This window comes from Nerophis ophidion, linkage group LG23 (assembly GCF_033978795.1).
Source record: "Nerophis ophidion isolate RoL-2023_Sa linkage group LG23, RoL_Noph_v1.0, whole genome shotgun sequence".
Taxonomy (NCBI): domain Eukaryota; kingdom Metazoa; phylum Chordata; class Actinopteri; order Syngnathiformes; family Syngnathidae; genus Nerophis; species Nerophis ophidion.
In genome coordinates, this window is record NC_084633.1 from 34,558,682 (window position 1) to 34,572,312 (window position 13,631).

Below are 13,631 nucleotides of genomic sequence, written 5' to 3' on the forward strand. Positions count from 1 at the left end.
TCCTTCTTGCCTCCTACCTGCTATGTGGCCCTCACCTTGCAGACATTCTCCGTGTATGTTTTATACTTGTAAAGTATAATATTTACCCCCGAACATTAAAACCATTAGAGAACTGTGAACACCGTGGAGGGACTGACTAATGGTTAGCACGTTTGCCTCACAGTCCGGAGGTTCCAACATCCGAGCAGTTCTGTGTACAATCTCCAGCTTCTCCGGCGTCCTCCCATGTCCCCAAAAACAGGTGTGAACGGGAGTGTGAACTATCGTCCCGTGGTGGATTGGTTTCCAGCAAACTATTCACACCTGTGGACAATTCAGAGTCTCCAAAGAACCTCGCTTGAATGTTTCATGGAAGTCATCACGGAAAAATCCAAATCAGAGATTCGTACCTTCGACCGCTAACACGTCTCTTGTGTGTCTCCATCAGCGTGGCCTGGTTGGCCTTCACTGTCTGCATGTCGGCCGGCGTCTCCACCCTGAACGACTACACCAAGAAGGTCCTGATGGTGGGGCCCAGGTTGAACTCCGGCCTCAACCCCTTTCACTTCCACTTCATGGGACTTCTTCCACCGGCTCCTTGTTACACCGCTCCATACCCTGGCATCCACCAGTCTCGATACCAGATCTCCCACTTGTCCCCGTACTACGCACCTCCATCCACCAAGATACCGCCGCCTGCCAAGACCTCACACTGCATCCCTGTGGGCCACTCTGTGACCTTCCCTCCTCCGTCCTCCCACCCTGTATCGGCCTCTCCTTTACATCGACTGTCTCTCCGATCATCGTCCCACTCAACCGGCTCGCCTGTTGTTGTCCACGGACTCCTGGCGGCCCCCCTTTATACACCAGAGCAGGACTGCAGCCCTCTGTAACCTGTTTAACTCTAGCTCTTCTTGGTAAGGTTTGTCTTGTCAAGTGTGAACGTTTTTGTACAACTTCGTGGTTGGAAAGCTGTCCAACCTTGGTTATTTGTTGGTATTCAAAGGAAATTAATCTCTGTTGTTTTCCTAATCACATTGAAGGGGAACATTATCACCAGACCAATGTAAGCGTCAATATATACCAGATCTCCCACTTGTCCCCGTACTACGCACCTCCATCCACCAAGATACCGCCGCCTGCCAAGACCTCACACTGCATCCCTGTGGGCCACTCTGTGTCCTTCCCTCCTCCGTCCTCCCACCCTGTATCGGCCTCTCCTTTACATCGGCTGTCTCTCCGATCATCGTCCCACTGTTGTTGTCCACGGACTCCTGGCGGCCCCCCTTTATACACCAGAACAGGACTGCAGCCCTCTGTAACCGTTTTAACTCCAGCTCTTCTTGGTAAGGTTTGTCTTGTCAAGTGTGAACATTGTTGTACAACTTCGGGGTTGGAAAGCTGTCCAACCTTGGTTATTTGTTGGTATTCAAAGGAAATTAATCTCTGTTGTTTTCCTAATCACCTTAAAGGGGAACATTATCACCAGACCTATGTAAGCGTCAATATATACCAGATCTCCCACTTGTCCCCGTACTACGCACCTCCATCCACCAAGATACCGCCGCCTGCCAAGACCTCACACTGCATCCCTGTAGGCCACTCTGTGTCCTTCCCTCCTCCGTCCTCCCACCCTGTATCGGCCTCTCCTTTACATCGGCTGTCTCTCCGATCATCGTCCCACTGAACCGGCTCGCCTGTTGTTGTCCACGGACTCCTGGCGGCCCCCCTTTATACACCAGAACAGGACTGCAGCCCTCTGTAACCTTTTTAACTCCAGCTCTTCTTGGTACGGTTTGTTTTGTCAAAGGTGAACTTTGTTGTACAACTTCGGGGTTGGAAAGCTGTCCAACCTTGGTTATTTGTTGGTATTCAAAGAAAATTAATTTCTGTTGTTTTCCTAATCACCTTAAAGGGGAATATCACCAGACCTATGTAAGCGTCAATATATACGTTGATGTTGCAGAAAAAAAGACCATATATTTTTTTAACCGATTTCCGAACTCTAAATTGGTGAATTTTGGCGAATTAAACACCTTTCTGTTTATCCCTCACATCGGTACTCAACGCAATTTTTCCCTAACACATCACAAGCATAGAGTCAAATCAGCTGTTATTTTCCGTTTTTTCGACTATTTTCCGGTACCTTGGAGACATCATGCCTCGTCGGTGTGTTGTGACAACCCGATCAGGGACGGATTCAAGTTGATTTACGTAGAATGTGCATCAATTAGCACGGCATGCTAATCGATGCTAACATTCTATTTAGGCTAGCTGTGTGTACATATTGCATCGTTATGCCTCATTTGTAGCTATTTTTACATCCAGCCTTTCCTCCACCCATATTTAATGCCAAACAAACACTTAGCAATCGACGGATTTAAGCTGCTCCAGTGTCAAGAGATGCGATAGTCCCTCGTTTAGTTTTTACTACAACAGAGATGGCACAGAGATGACAAGAATGTCTGGATATCCTGCGACACTCAAAGCAGATGCATTCCCAACGATAAAGTTAATGAAATCATAAAGGTGAATGTTGTTGTTTTTATTGACTTATGTGCTAATCAGATATATTTGGTCGCGGCATGACTGCCAGCTAATCAATGCTAACATGCTATTTAGGCTACCAGCGTTTCCTTCCACCCACATTTAATGTCAAACAGACACTTACCAATCGACAGATTTAAGTTGATCCAGTGTCAATGCTAAAGTCCTGATCGGTTGGTCTGCACACTTTACCAGCGATGCTAAGACAGACATGCATGGCCGAATAGCGTCAATAGCTATATTCGCTCAATAGCTTCAGTTTTTTTCTTCAATTTCGTTTTCGCTATCTGGCTCCATACTCCAACCATCCGTTTCGATACATGCGTAATCTGTTGAATCGCTTAAGCCGCTGAAATCCGAGTCTGAATCCGAGCTAATGTCGCTATATCTTGCTGTGCTATTCACCATTGTTTGTATTGGAATCGCTATGTGACGTCACAGGAAAATCGACAGTGGCATCACAAATAGCGAAGATCAAGCACTTTAAAGCTTTTTTTAGGGATATTCCGGGAGATGTAAAATTTTGAAAAAAACTTTGAAAAATAAAACAAGCCACTGGGAACTGATTTTTATTGGTTTTAACCCTTCTGAAATTGTGATAATGTTCCCCTTTAAAACTGATTGGTCTTGACTTTATTAGGGACCGATATCCTAAAGGGACAGAGGACCCTATTGAATTTCTAGCGTTTTATTATTATTCTTTATTCTTATTATTCTGCCACCTCTTTGAGCTGTAATTTGACCCCCTTAACATGCTTCAAAACTCACCAAATTGGACACACACATCAGGACTGGCGAAAATTGCGATCCAATCAAAAAACCAAACCCCAAAACTCCAAATAGCGCACCCTAGGAAGAAAACACAGACAAAACTGCCTCTAACTCCCAGTAGGAATGTCGTAGACACATGAAACAAAAACCTCTATGACAATCCCCAGCAAAAATCAACAGGAAGTTTGCAATTCCCCCTTCAAAACAAATTTTTATCAAACATTATCTCCTCTAAGCGCATTTGTCGTGTCGGCTTCAAATAAGCACAGGAGAGGGATTGAACCTTTCTGATTAAAACCTGGTTTAAAGAGTTTTAATTACTGCTCTGGTTTGGATTTTATGAGCCCTCAAAGAACCGCTGCTGGTGCGCTGCTGCCGTCTCAAGATGCCGGCACCCTGCTCAGACAAAACTGCCTCTAACTCCCAGTAGGAATGTCAGAGACACATGAAACAAAAACTTCAATGCAGGTCTCACTTAGACCTATATTTCATACAATGGCAACCCCCAGCTAAAATCAACAAGAAGTTTGTCATTCCCCATTCAATACAAAAGCTTCTCTCCATTCGCAATACATTAAAGTGTCAAGATGGTGGCACCCTGCTCGGACAAAACTGCCTCTAACTCCCAGTAGGAATGTCAGAGACACTCGAAACAAAAACCTCTATGTAGGTCTTACTTAGACCTATATTTCATACACTGACAACTCCCAGCTAAAATGAACCAAAAGTTTGCAATTACCCCTGCAATACAAAAGATGGCTATAAATACTCGGTCCCGTCCATCGCTGTTTGCAGCTTTAATTTTTATTGGAATTCAATGCGCATATTTATTTTTTACTTATTTATTTTATTTTATGCTGTTGGCAGGAGCTCTGTGCTCTTGTGTCATCCTTTTGTGTTTCTGATGTTTCCCTATTGTTTTCATGTGTTGTTTTTTGCCTTTTGGTTCGAGACCCTTCGGGACTCTGTGACAAAGCATCGCAGAAGTCACGAAAACTTCTGGATCTGCCTCCCGGGAGCCTTTTGGCCATAGAGACCAGCTGCTGGTTCTCTGCCACACCAGTTCTTTTGGAGAGACTGACGGAAGATGCAGGTAAAAGAGACAGGGCTACGGAGCTGGCACTGAGCACCAGGATGGACAAGCTTCACAGTGTCTCTGCTGAATATCGGACACTGCGGTCTCCTTGGACGTACCCTTCGCTCATCCATGCGGACCGGACACTGTCCGAGAGTTGCTGGGCGGCCGAGAGTGGAGTCGGCTCTCTTGGTTGCTTTGTTGGGTCTGCTCCTGTCTTTAACATCCTTTGTGTTCTTTGATGTTTCCCTCGCTATGGCTATGATGGGGTTTTTACTTGGCCTCAGTCTGGACCCCCCTATCCAGGGGCTCAGGCTTGGACTGAATATTTTTTTCTCAAAATAGCATGAATAACAATGTCACACTTACACTCATTGGCGGACACTCAAGCTCAGGTATGTCGGTCCTCCTATGTCTTTATGGGTCTTCAGGTGGGCAAAGAGGCCAATCCTGGAGCCACAGAACTTTGGTACTATGTGGACATGGGTGGGCAGTGGTGGTCGTGGGTTTTGGTGGAGCCCTCTTAGTGGAAATGATCTATTTCCTTTTGTCTGCGCTTTTACTCTGATAGAGCTGTCCTATCCAGTCTTTCGTTGAGAAGAGTTGGCTAGATTGGTCTTAGCTCATTTTTCATCGAGCTGTCGCAGCTAGTCTTCGTTGAGTGGGAGTGGCTACATCTGTCCTATATATCCTTTCATCGAGCTGAGTTGACTAGAGTTGCCCTTAATAGTCTTTGAGTTGTGCTGAATAGAGCTGTCCCATCCAGTGTTTCATTGAGATGAGTTAAACAGATTGGTCTTAGCTCATCTTTCATAGAGCTGTGCCGACTAAAGCTGTCCTAGCTAGTCTTCGATTGAGTGGGAGTGGCTACTTCTATCTTATTTATACTTTTGTTGAGCTGAGGTGGCTAGAGTTGCCCTTGCTAGTCCCTAATTAAGTTGTCCCGATTAGAGCTGTCCCCTCTAGTTTTTCATTGAGCTGATTTGACCAGATCTGCCCTATTTAGTCTTTGAATAAGCCTCACTGACTACAGCTGTCCTTTCGAGTCTTTCATTAAGATGAGTTGACCTGATTGGTCTGAGCTCATCTTTAATTGAGCTGTGCTGACTATTAAGTATTTTGTTGGGCTGAGTTTACTAAAGCTGTCCTAGCTAGTTGTTAATTGAGCGGGGGCGACTAGATCTGTCCCATCTATCCTTCCGTTGACTAGAATTGCCCTAAATACTTTTTGAGTTGTGTTAAATAGAGCTGTCCTATCTAGTTTTTCATTAAGATGGGTTGACTAGATTGGTCTTCGCTCATCTTGCATCGATCTGTCCTAGCCAGTCTTCGATTGATTGGGGATTGAGTGGCTAAATCAGTCCTAATTATCCTTTTGTTGAGCTGAGTTGGCTAGAGTTGCCCTTGCTAGTCCCTAATTAAGTTGTGCTGATTAGAGCTGTCCTATCGAGTTTTTCATTGGGCTGATTTAACCAGATCTGCCCTATTTAGTCTTTAAATAAGCCTCCCTGACTTCAGCTGTCATTTCGAGTCTTTCATTTAGATGAGTTGACTAGATCGGTCTTAGCTCATCTTTAATTGAGCTGTGCTGACTATTCAGTATTTTGTTGGGCTGAGTTTACTAAAGCTGTCCTAGTTAGTTGTTAATTGAGCGGGGGCAACTAGATCTGTCCCATCTATCCTTTTGTTGAGTAGAGTTGCCCTAAATAGTTTTTGAGTTGTGCTGAATAAAGCTATCCTATCTAGTTTTTCATTAAGATGGGCTGACTAGATTGGTCTTCGCTCATCTTGCATCGATCTGTCCTAGCCAGTCTTCGATTGAGTGGGGATTGAGTGGCTAAATCAGTCCTAATTATCCTTTTGTTGAGTTGAGTTGGCTAGAGTTGCCCTTGCTAGTCCCTAATTAAGTTGTGCTGATTAGAGCTGTCCTATCTAGTTTTTCATTGGGCTGATTTAACCTGATCAGCCCTATTTAGTCTTTAGCGGGGGCGACTAGATCTGTCCCATCTATCCTTCCGTTGACTAGAGTTCCCCTAAATACTTTTTGAGTTGTGCTGAATAGAGCTGTCCTATCTAGTTTTTTCATTAAGATGGGTTGACTAGATTAGTCTTCACTCATCTTGCATCGATCTGTCCTAGCTAGTCTTCGATTGACTGGCTAGATCAGTTCTATGTATCTTTTCGTTGAGCTGAGTTGACTAGAATTGCCCGAGCTAGTCTTTAAGTTGTGCTGACTAGAGCTGTTCTATCTAGTTTTTCATTGAGCTGAGTTAACCAGATCTGCGCTATTTAGTCTTTGAATAAGCCTCAATGACTAGGGCTGTCCTTTCGAGTCTTTCATTAAGATGAGTTGACTAGATCGGTCTTAGCTCATTTTTAATTGACCTGTGCTGACTATTCAGTTTTTTGTTGGACTGAGTTTACTAAAGCTGTCCTAGTTAGTTGTTAATTGAGCGGGGGCGACTAGATCTGTCCCATCTATCCTTCCGTTGACTAGATTTGCCCTAAATACTTTTTGAGTTGTGCTGAATAGAGCTGTCCTATCTAGTTTTTTCATTAAGATGGGTTGACTAGATTCGTCTTCGCTCATCTTGCATCGATCTGTCCTAACTAGTCTTCGATTGACTGGCTAGATCAGTCCTATCTATCTTTTTGTTGAGCTGAGTTGACTAGAATTGCCCGAGCTAGTCTTTAAGATGTGCTGACTAGAGCTGTTCTATCTAGTTTTTCATTGAGTTGAGTTAACCAGATCTGCGCTATTTAGTCTTTGAATAAGCCTCAATGACTAGGGCTGTCCTTTCGAGTCTTTCATTAAGATGAGTTGACTAGATCGGTGTTAGCTCATTTTTAATTGACCTGTGCTGACTATTCAGTTTTTTGTTGGACTGAGTTTACTAAAGCTGTCCTAGTTAGTTGTTCATTGAGCGGGGGCGACTAGATCCGTCCCATCTATCCTTCCGTTGACTAGATTTGCCCTAAATACTTTTTGAGTTGTGCTGAATAGAACTGTCCTATCTAGTTTTTTCATTAAGATGGGTTGACTAGATTCGTCTTCGCTCATCTTGCATCGATCTGTCCTAGCTAGTCTTCGATTGACTGGCTAGATCAGTCCTATCTATCTTTTTGTTGAGCTGAGTTGACTAGAATTGCCCGAGCTAGTCTTTAAGTTGTGCTGACTAGAGCTGTTCTATCTAGTTTTTCATTGAGCTGAGTTAACCAGATCTGCCCTATTTAGTCTTTGAATAAGCCTCAATGACTAGGGCTGTCCTTTCGAGTCTTTTATGAAGATAAGTTGACTAGATCGGTCTTAGTTCATGTTTTATCAAGCTTTGCTGACTAGAGCTGTCCTATCTAGTCTTTCCTCGAGCTGTGCCGACTAAAGCTGTCCTAGCTAGTCTTCGATTGAGTGGCTAGATCAATCCTTTTTATCCTTTCGTTGAGCTGAGGTGGCTAGAGTTGCCATTGCTAGTCCTTAATTGAGTTGTGTTGACCAGAGCTGTCCTATCTAGTCTTTGAGCATGAGGCGAAACATCTTATTGCTTGGAAATTACTTCTTTTTTTTTGGTGAAAAATGTGGAAAAAAATAACCAAGTGAGCATCTTTGTCAAAGTGTGGACACACAGAAAAGTGGTGGAAGATGACTTTTATCAAATAAAAAGCAAAGTGCAAAAAGTGGTTGAAAGACTAGATTTATTTGTGGTAAAAATCATGGTCCATGTCGTCCGCGAGGACAAAACAGCATTAGATATACAAAGCATAACTGGGAACATATTTACATACAATATGTGAAGGCAGCTTTTTGTCACATACTTGATTGTTATAGTTACATTGAAATATGTCAACTCTCTTTATATACTCGCATGGCTGCAGCTAAAAATATTTGGAACCAGATTCTGACGTTTTAGTACGTTGCGTGTTAGTACTGTTACACAAGGAGGGGACTGCACCACCAGTCGGCCTGCACCATCCAATCAGTGACACTGCACAAAGTAAGACCGGGGGGGGGGCATTTAAGTCGATAAACCTACAACAAAAACAATTGAAAAATAATAGACTCACCCCCTTTTTATCCATATATATATCCACATTTAAATGTACGTACAAAGCAGACCACAGATTTGACTTGTTCAACCGGTGCTGGTACGACAAATATCGTTATCAATAATCATTCTCGTAGCATCGTAATGCATATTTAAGCTTTTTTAAAGGCATTTTAACCCTATTTTTCGGACTACAAGGCGCATTAAAATCCTTTCGTTTTCTCAAAAATCGTAGGCGCGCCTTATAGCTCAGCAGGCGCAAGACATTGAAACAACGTTGACAACTTGATGAATTAGGTCCTTGGCGACGAGCAACTCAAATACAATGTTGAAACAACATGCTTTGTGATGACGTTTATTCAATGTTGGGTTCTGATGTTGACTTTGGTAATTTCCCGACCAATATTTTACGACACAAACTTAACATTGAAACAACGTGCTTTTTGATGACGTTTATTCAACGTCGGATCCTGACGTTGAATTTTGGTCATTTCCCGACCAATAATCAACGACACAAATACAACGTTGAAACAACATACTTTTTGACGACGTTTAATCAATGTCAGGTTGTGAAGTTGATTTGACCATTGAAATTTGGTCTTTTCCCGACCAATATTCTACGACAAAAAGCTAACATTGAAACAACATTTTTTTTGACAACGTTTTTTCAACGTCGGATCCTGGCGTTGAATTTTGGTCATTTCCCGACCAATAATCAACGACACAAATACAACGTTGAAACAACATGCTTTTTGACAACATTTAATCAATGTCAGGTTGTGACGTTGACTTGACCATTGAAATTTGGTAATTTCCCGACCAATATTCTACGACAAAACATAACATTGAAACAACATGCTTTTTGACTTCGTTCAATCAATGTCGGATCCTTCCGTTGAAATTTGGCAATTTCCTGACCAATTTTCTACGACACAATCCTGACATTGAAACAACATGCTTTTTGACGACGTTTAATATATGTCGGATCCTTACGTTGAAATTTTGGCCATTTCCCGAACGGTATTCTACGACAGAAACCTAACGTTGAAACAACATGCTTTTTGACGACGTTTAATCAACTTTAGGTTCTGACGTTGTTTTGACCATTGAAGTTTGGTCATCTTCTTACCGATATCCTTCAACTCAAATACAACGTTGAAACAACATGCTTTTTGACGACATTGATTTGACGTTTGACGTAATTTTGGTCATGTCCCTACTAATATTTCAGATACAACTACAACGTTGAAACAACATAGTTGTTGATGACATTTTATCAATGTCGGGTTGTGACGTTGATTTGACCATTGAAATTTGGTCATTTTCTCACCAATATCCTTCAACTCAAATACAACGTTGAAACAACATACTTTTTGCCAACGTTTAATCAATGCCGGGTTGTGACGTTGATTTAACATTGGTCGGGAAATTACCAAATTTCAATGTTCCACAATACGAACCTAACATTGAAACAACATGCTTTTTGACAACGTTTATCCAATGTTGGATCTTGACGTTGAACTTTGGTCATTTCCCGACCAAAAATTTACGACAAAACCTAACATTGAAACAACATGCTTTTTTACGACGTTCAATCAATGTCAGATCCTTACGTTGAAATTTGGCCATTTCCCGACCGGTATTCTACGACAGAAACCTAACGTTGAAACAACATGCTTTTTGACAACGTTTATCCAATGTCGGATCCTGACGTTGAATTTTGGTAATTTCCCGACCAATATTTTACGACACAAACCTAACATTGAAACAACATGCTTATTGACGACGTTTAATCAACGTTAGGTTCTCACGTTGATTTGACCATTGAAGTTTGGTCATTTTCTTACCAATGTTCTTCAACTCAAATACAACGTTGAAACGACATACTTTTTGCCAACGTTTAATCAATCTCGGGTTGTGACCTGGATTTAACATTGGTCGGGAAATTACCAAAATTCAATGTTCCACAATACGAACCTAACATTGAAACAACATGCTTTTTGACGACGTTTATCCAATGTCGGATCCTGACGTTGAATTTTGGTCATTTCCCGACCAATATTCTACGACACAAACCTAGCATTGAAACAACATGCTTATTGACGACGTTTAATCAACGTTGGGTTCTGACGTTGATTTGACCATTGAAGTTTGGTCATTTTCTTACCAATATCCTACAACTCAAACACAACGTTGAAACAACATGCTTTTTGACGACGTTGATTTGACGTTTGACGTAATTTTGGTCATGTCCCTACTAATATTCCACGATACAACTACAACGTTGAAACAACATAGTTGTTGACGACATTTAATCAATGTCTGGTTGTGACGTTGATTTGACCATTGAAATTTGGTCATTTTCTTACCAATATCCTTCAACTCAAATACAACGTTGAAACGACATACTTTTTGCCAACGTTTAATCAATGTCGGGTTGTGACGTTGATTTAACAATGGTCGGAAAATTACCAAAATTCAATGTTCCACAATACGAACCTAACATTGGACATGCTTTTTGACTACGTTTATCCAATGTTGGATCCTGACGTTGAATTTTGGTCATTTCCCGACCAAAAATTTACGAGAAAACCTAACATTGAAACAACATGCTTTTTTACGACGTTCAATCAATGTCAGATCCTTACGTTGAAATTTGGCCATTTCCCGACCGGTATTCTACAACAGAAACCTAACGTTGAAACAACATGCTTTTTGACGACGTTTAATCAACGTTAGGTTCTGACGTTGATTTGACCATTGAAGTTTGGTCATTTTCTTACCAATATCCTACAACTCAAACACAACGTTGAAACAACATACTTTTTGCCAACGTTTAATCAACGTCGGGTTGTGACGTTGATTTAACATTGGTCGGGAAATTACCAAAATTCAGTGTTCCACAATACGAACCTAACATTGAAACAACATGCTTTTTGACGACGTTTAATCATCGTTAGGTTCTGACGTTGATTTGACCATTGAAGTTTGGTCATTTTCTTACCAGTATCCTACAACTCAAACACAACGTTGAAACAACATACTTTTTGCCAACGTTTAATCAACGTCGGGTTGTGACGTTGATTTAACATTGGTCGGGAAATTACCAAAATTCAGTGTTCCACAATACGAACCTAACATTGAAACAACATGCTTTTTGACGACGTTTATCCAAGGTTGAATTTTGGTCATTTCCCGACCGATATTCAACGACACACACCTAACATTGAAACAACATGCTTATTGATGACGTTTAATCAACGTTGGGTTCTGACATTGATGTTGGGTCAATTTTTATCAATATCCTACAACTTAAAAACAACGTTGAAACAACATGCTTTTTTGACGACGTTGATTTGACGTTTGATGCATCTGACCATTGAATTTTGGTCATTTTCCGACAACCAACAACGTGGATCCAACGCTCGACATCAACGTTGTCTCAATGTACGAATACAACTACGTTTCCCCGTTGTTTCAAAGTCCGTTTTAAAGGACACGTTTGCATAATCAACGTCGTATCAATGCCTTATGTTCCGAGTAAAAACAAAAAAAAAACAATAATTCCATCAATTGATCGGTGCTTTCTTTTAAGAATGTTACAGTCTGCAATTGCTCAGTTACCTAAATCATATTTTGTGTGCCTAAAAGAAGAGATCCAGTCAAACGGCGATCACGCGGTCTTCTTGCGTAGCACAAAGTAAATGACGGTGGAGATGAAGGTGAGGGCGAAGGAGATCCACGCCAGGATGTAGCAGTGGCCGTAGGAGCCCTGGCTCTCGTCTAGGTGGAAGCGGTCGGTGTAGATGGAGGCAGCGATCATGATGCAGAGACCTGGGGACGGACCAGACGCGCATTAGAATGTGGCGAAACAAGCCGGCTCGGGTCCGAGGGACGGCGTCCGACTCACAGGCCAGGGCTTGAAAAACGCCGGAGATGGTGAAGCGGTCTCCCTTTTTCAAGGTGAAGAGCTGCGCGGCGAACACAAAGATGCCCAGGATGGAGAAGATGCAGGCCAGCACTGAGGTGGCTTGCACCGCCTGAAGGTAGTCTGCAGAGGGAGCCAGAGAGCACAAGCGTACCAATGCCGGGTTAAAGAATGCCAAGATGTTGAAGTTAAAGTCGTTGCGACACTGCCCTCGGCCAATATTTGACTCGGGCTTGGATGGAAAACAAAGTGGAGGTGAGATCACTCTGCAGGAAGGGACTTGCAGGCACGTTTGGGAGAAGACTTCATTGTTGCGGCGGGAGGAAAGGTGTGTGTGCACACATCCAGGTCCCCCCTTCGCCTGCTCCGCGCAAATGTGTGTAAGTGTGTGTGCGTTCTTGTATTTCTACCCTTCTTGAGACATCAACGAGGAAAAGTACCGTCCATATGAGGACCAGGGAACAGGTACTGACATAAATCATGGTCCCAATACAGAAAACCTGTCTTGTCTATGGTGATCATGTTTAGTTTGGCGACACTCTGTTTGGATTTTGGATTTCGTCAGTCCCTGTTTTTTTTCCCATGACAACCCATTAGTTTTCACCTCTCCTCATATCACGCACCTGATTCATTTGGACTCACGCACCTGCTGTAAATCAAGTCACCACTATTAGAGCCTGTAGTTGCCAGGCAGTCAGCCTGGCGACATCACATTCATGCTCTGCACTCTTGACACTCTGAGTACTCTGTCCAGGTCAGAGTTCATGCTGCTCTTTTGGGGCGGCATAGCTCGGTTGGTAGAGTGGCCGTGCCAGCAACTTGAGGGTTGCAGGTTCGATTCCCGCTTCCGCCATCCTAGTCACTGCCGTTGTGTCCTTGGGCAAGACACTTTACCCACCTGCTCCCAGTGCCACCCACACTGGTTTAAATGTAACTTAGATATTGGGTGTCACTATGTGAAGCGCTTTGAGTCACTTGAGAAAAGCGCTATATAAATATAATTCACTTCGCTTCACTCTTTTCTTGCCACATAAGTTTTTTTTTGTTTATTCAAGCCATAGTTTAGTGCAGTGGTCCCCAACCTTTTTGTATCCGCGGACCGGTCAATGCTTAATCATTTGTCCCGGGGGCGGATCTTTTTTTTTTTTTTTGTCATGAAAAAAGGACGTTTTTGTCATGAATAAGGAAGGTTTTTGTGGTTGGTGCACTAATTGTAAGTGTATATTGTGTTTTTTATGTTGTTTTAAAAAAATATATATATTTTTTTTTTTAAAAATGAGTAAAAAATTAT

At 42.4% G+C, this 13,631-nt stretch overlaps 2 protein-coding genes across 3 annotated transcripts in view; one reads left to right on the forward strand and one right to left on the reverse strand.

Annotated features, from left to right (window-relative positions):
* The window catches only part of LOC133541137 (germ cell-specific gene 1-like protein), a 78,409-nt gene extending 67,432 nt beyond the window's left edge, over window positions 1–10,977 (forward strand). Inside the window, exon 6 of the mRNA XM_061884244.1 lies at window positions 428–10,977. Coding sequence (XP_061740228.1) covers window positions 428–872 — 445 coding nt within the window. The 3' untranslated portion in view covers window positions 873–10,977. The remainder of the gene's footprint in view (window positions 1–427) is intronic.
* LOC133541138 (epithelial membrane protein 2-like) overlaps window positions 8,046–13,631 on the reverse strand; it is a 30,147-nt gene continuing 24,561 nt past the window's right edge. The window contains exons 4-6 of one of the 2 annotated variants that reach the window (XM_061884246.1): window positions 12,323–12,463; window positions 12,037–12,246; window positions 8,046–8,352 (exon numbers count right to left, since the gene is read on the reverse strand). In XM_061884246.1, the coding sequence (XP_061740230.1) occupies window positions 12,086–12,246; window positions 12,323–12,463 (302 nt within the window). In that variant the 3' untranslated portion in view covers window positions 8,046–8,352; window positions 12,037–12,085. Of the gene's footprint in view, window positions 12,247–12,322; window positions 12,464–13,631 lie in introns of both variants that reach the window. The other variant, XM_061884245.1, reaches the window with a different exon arrangement.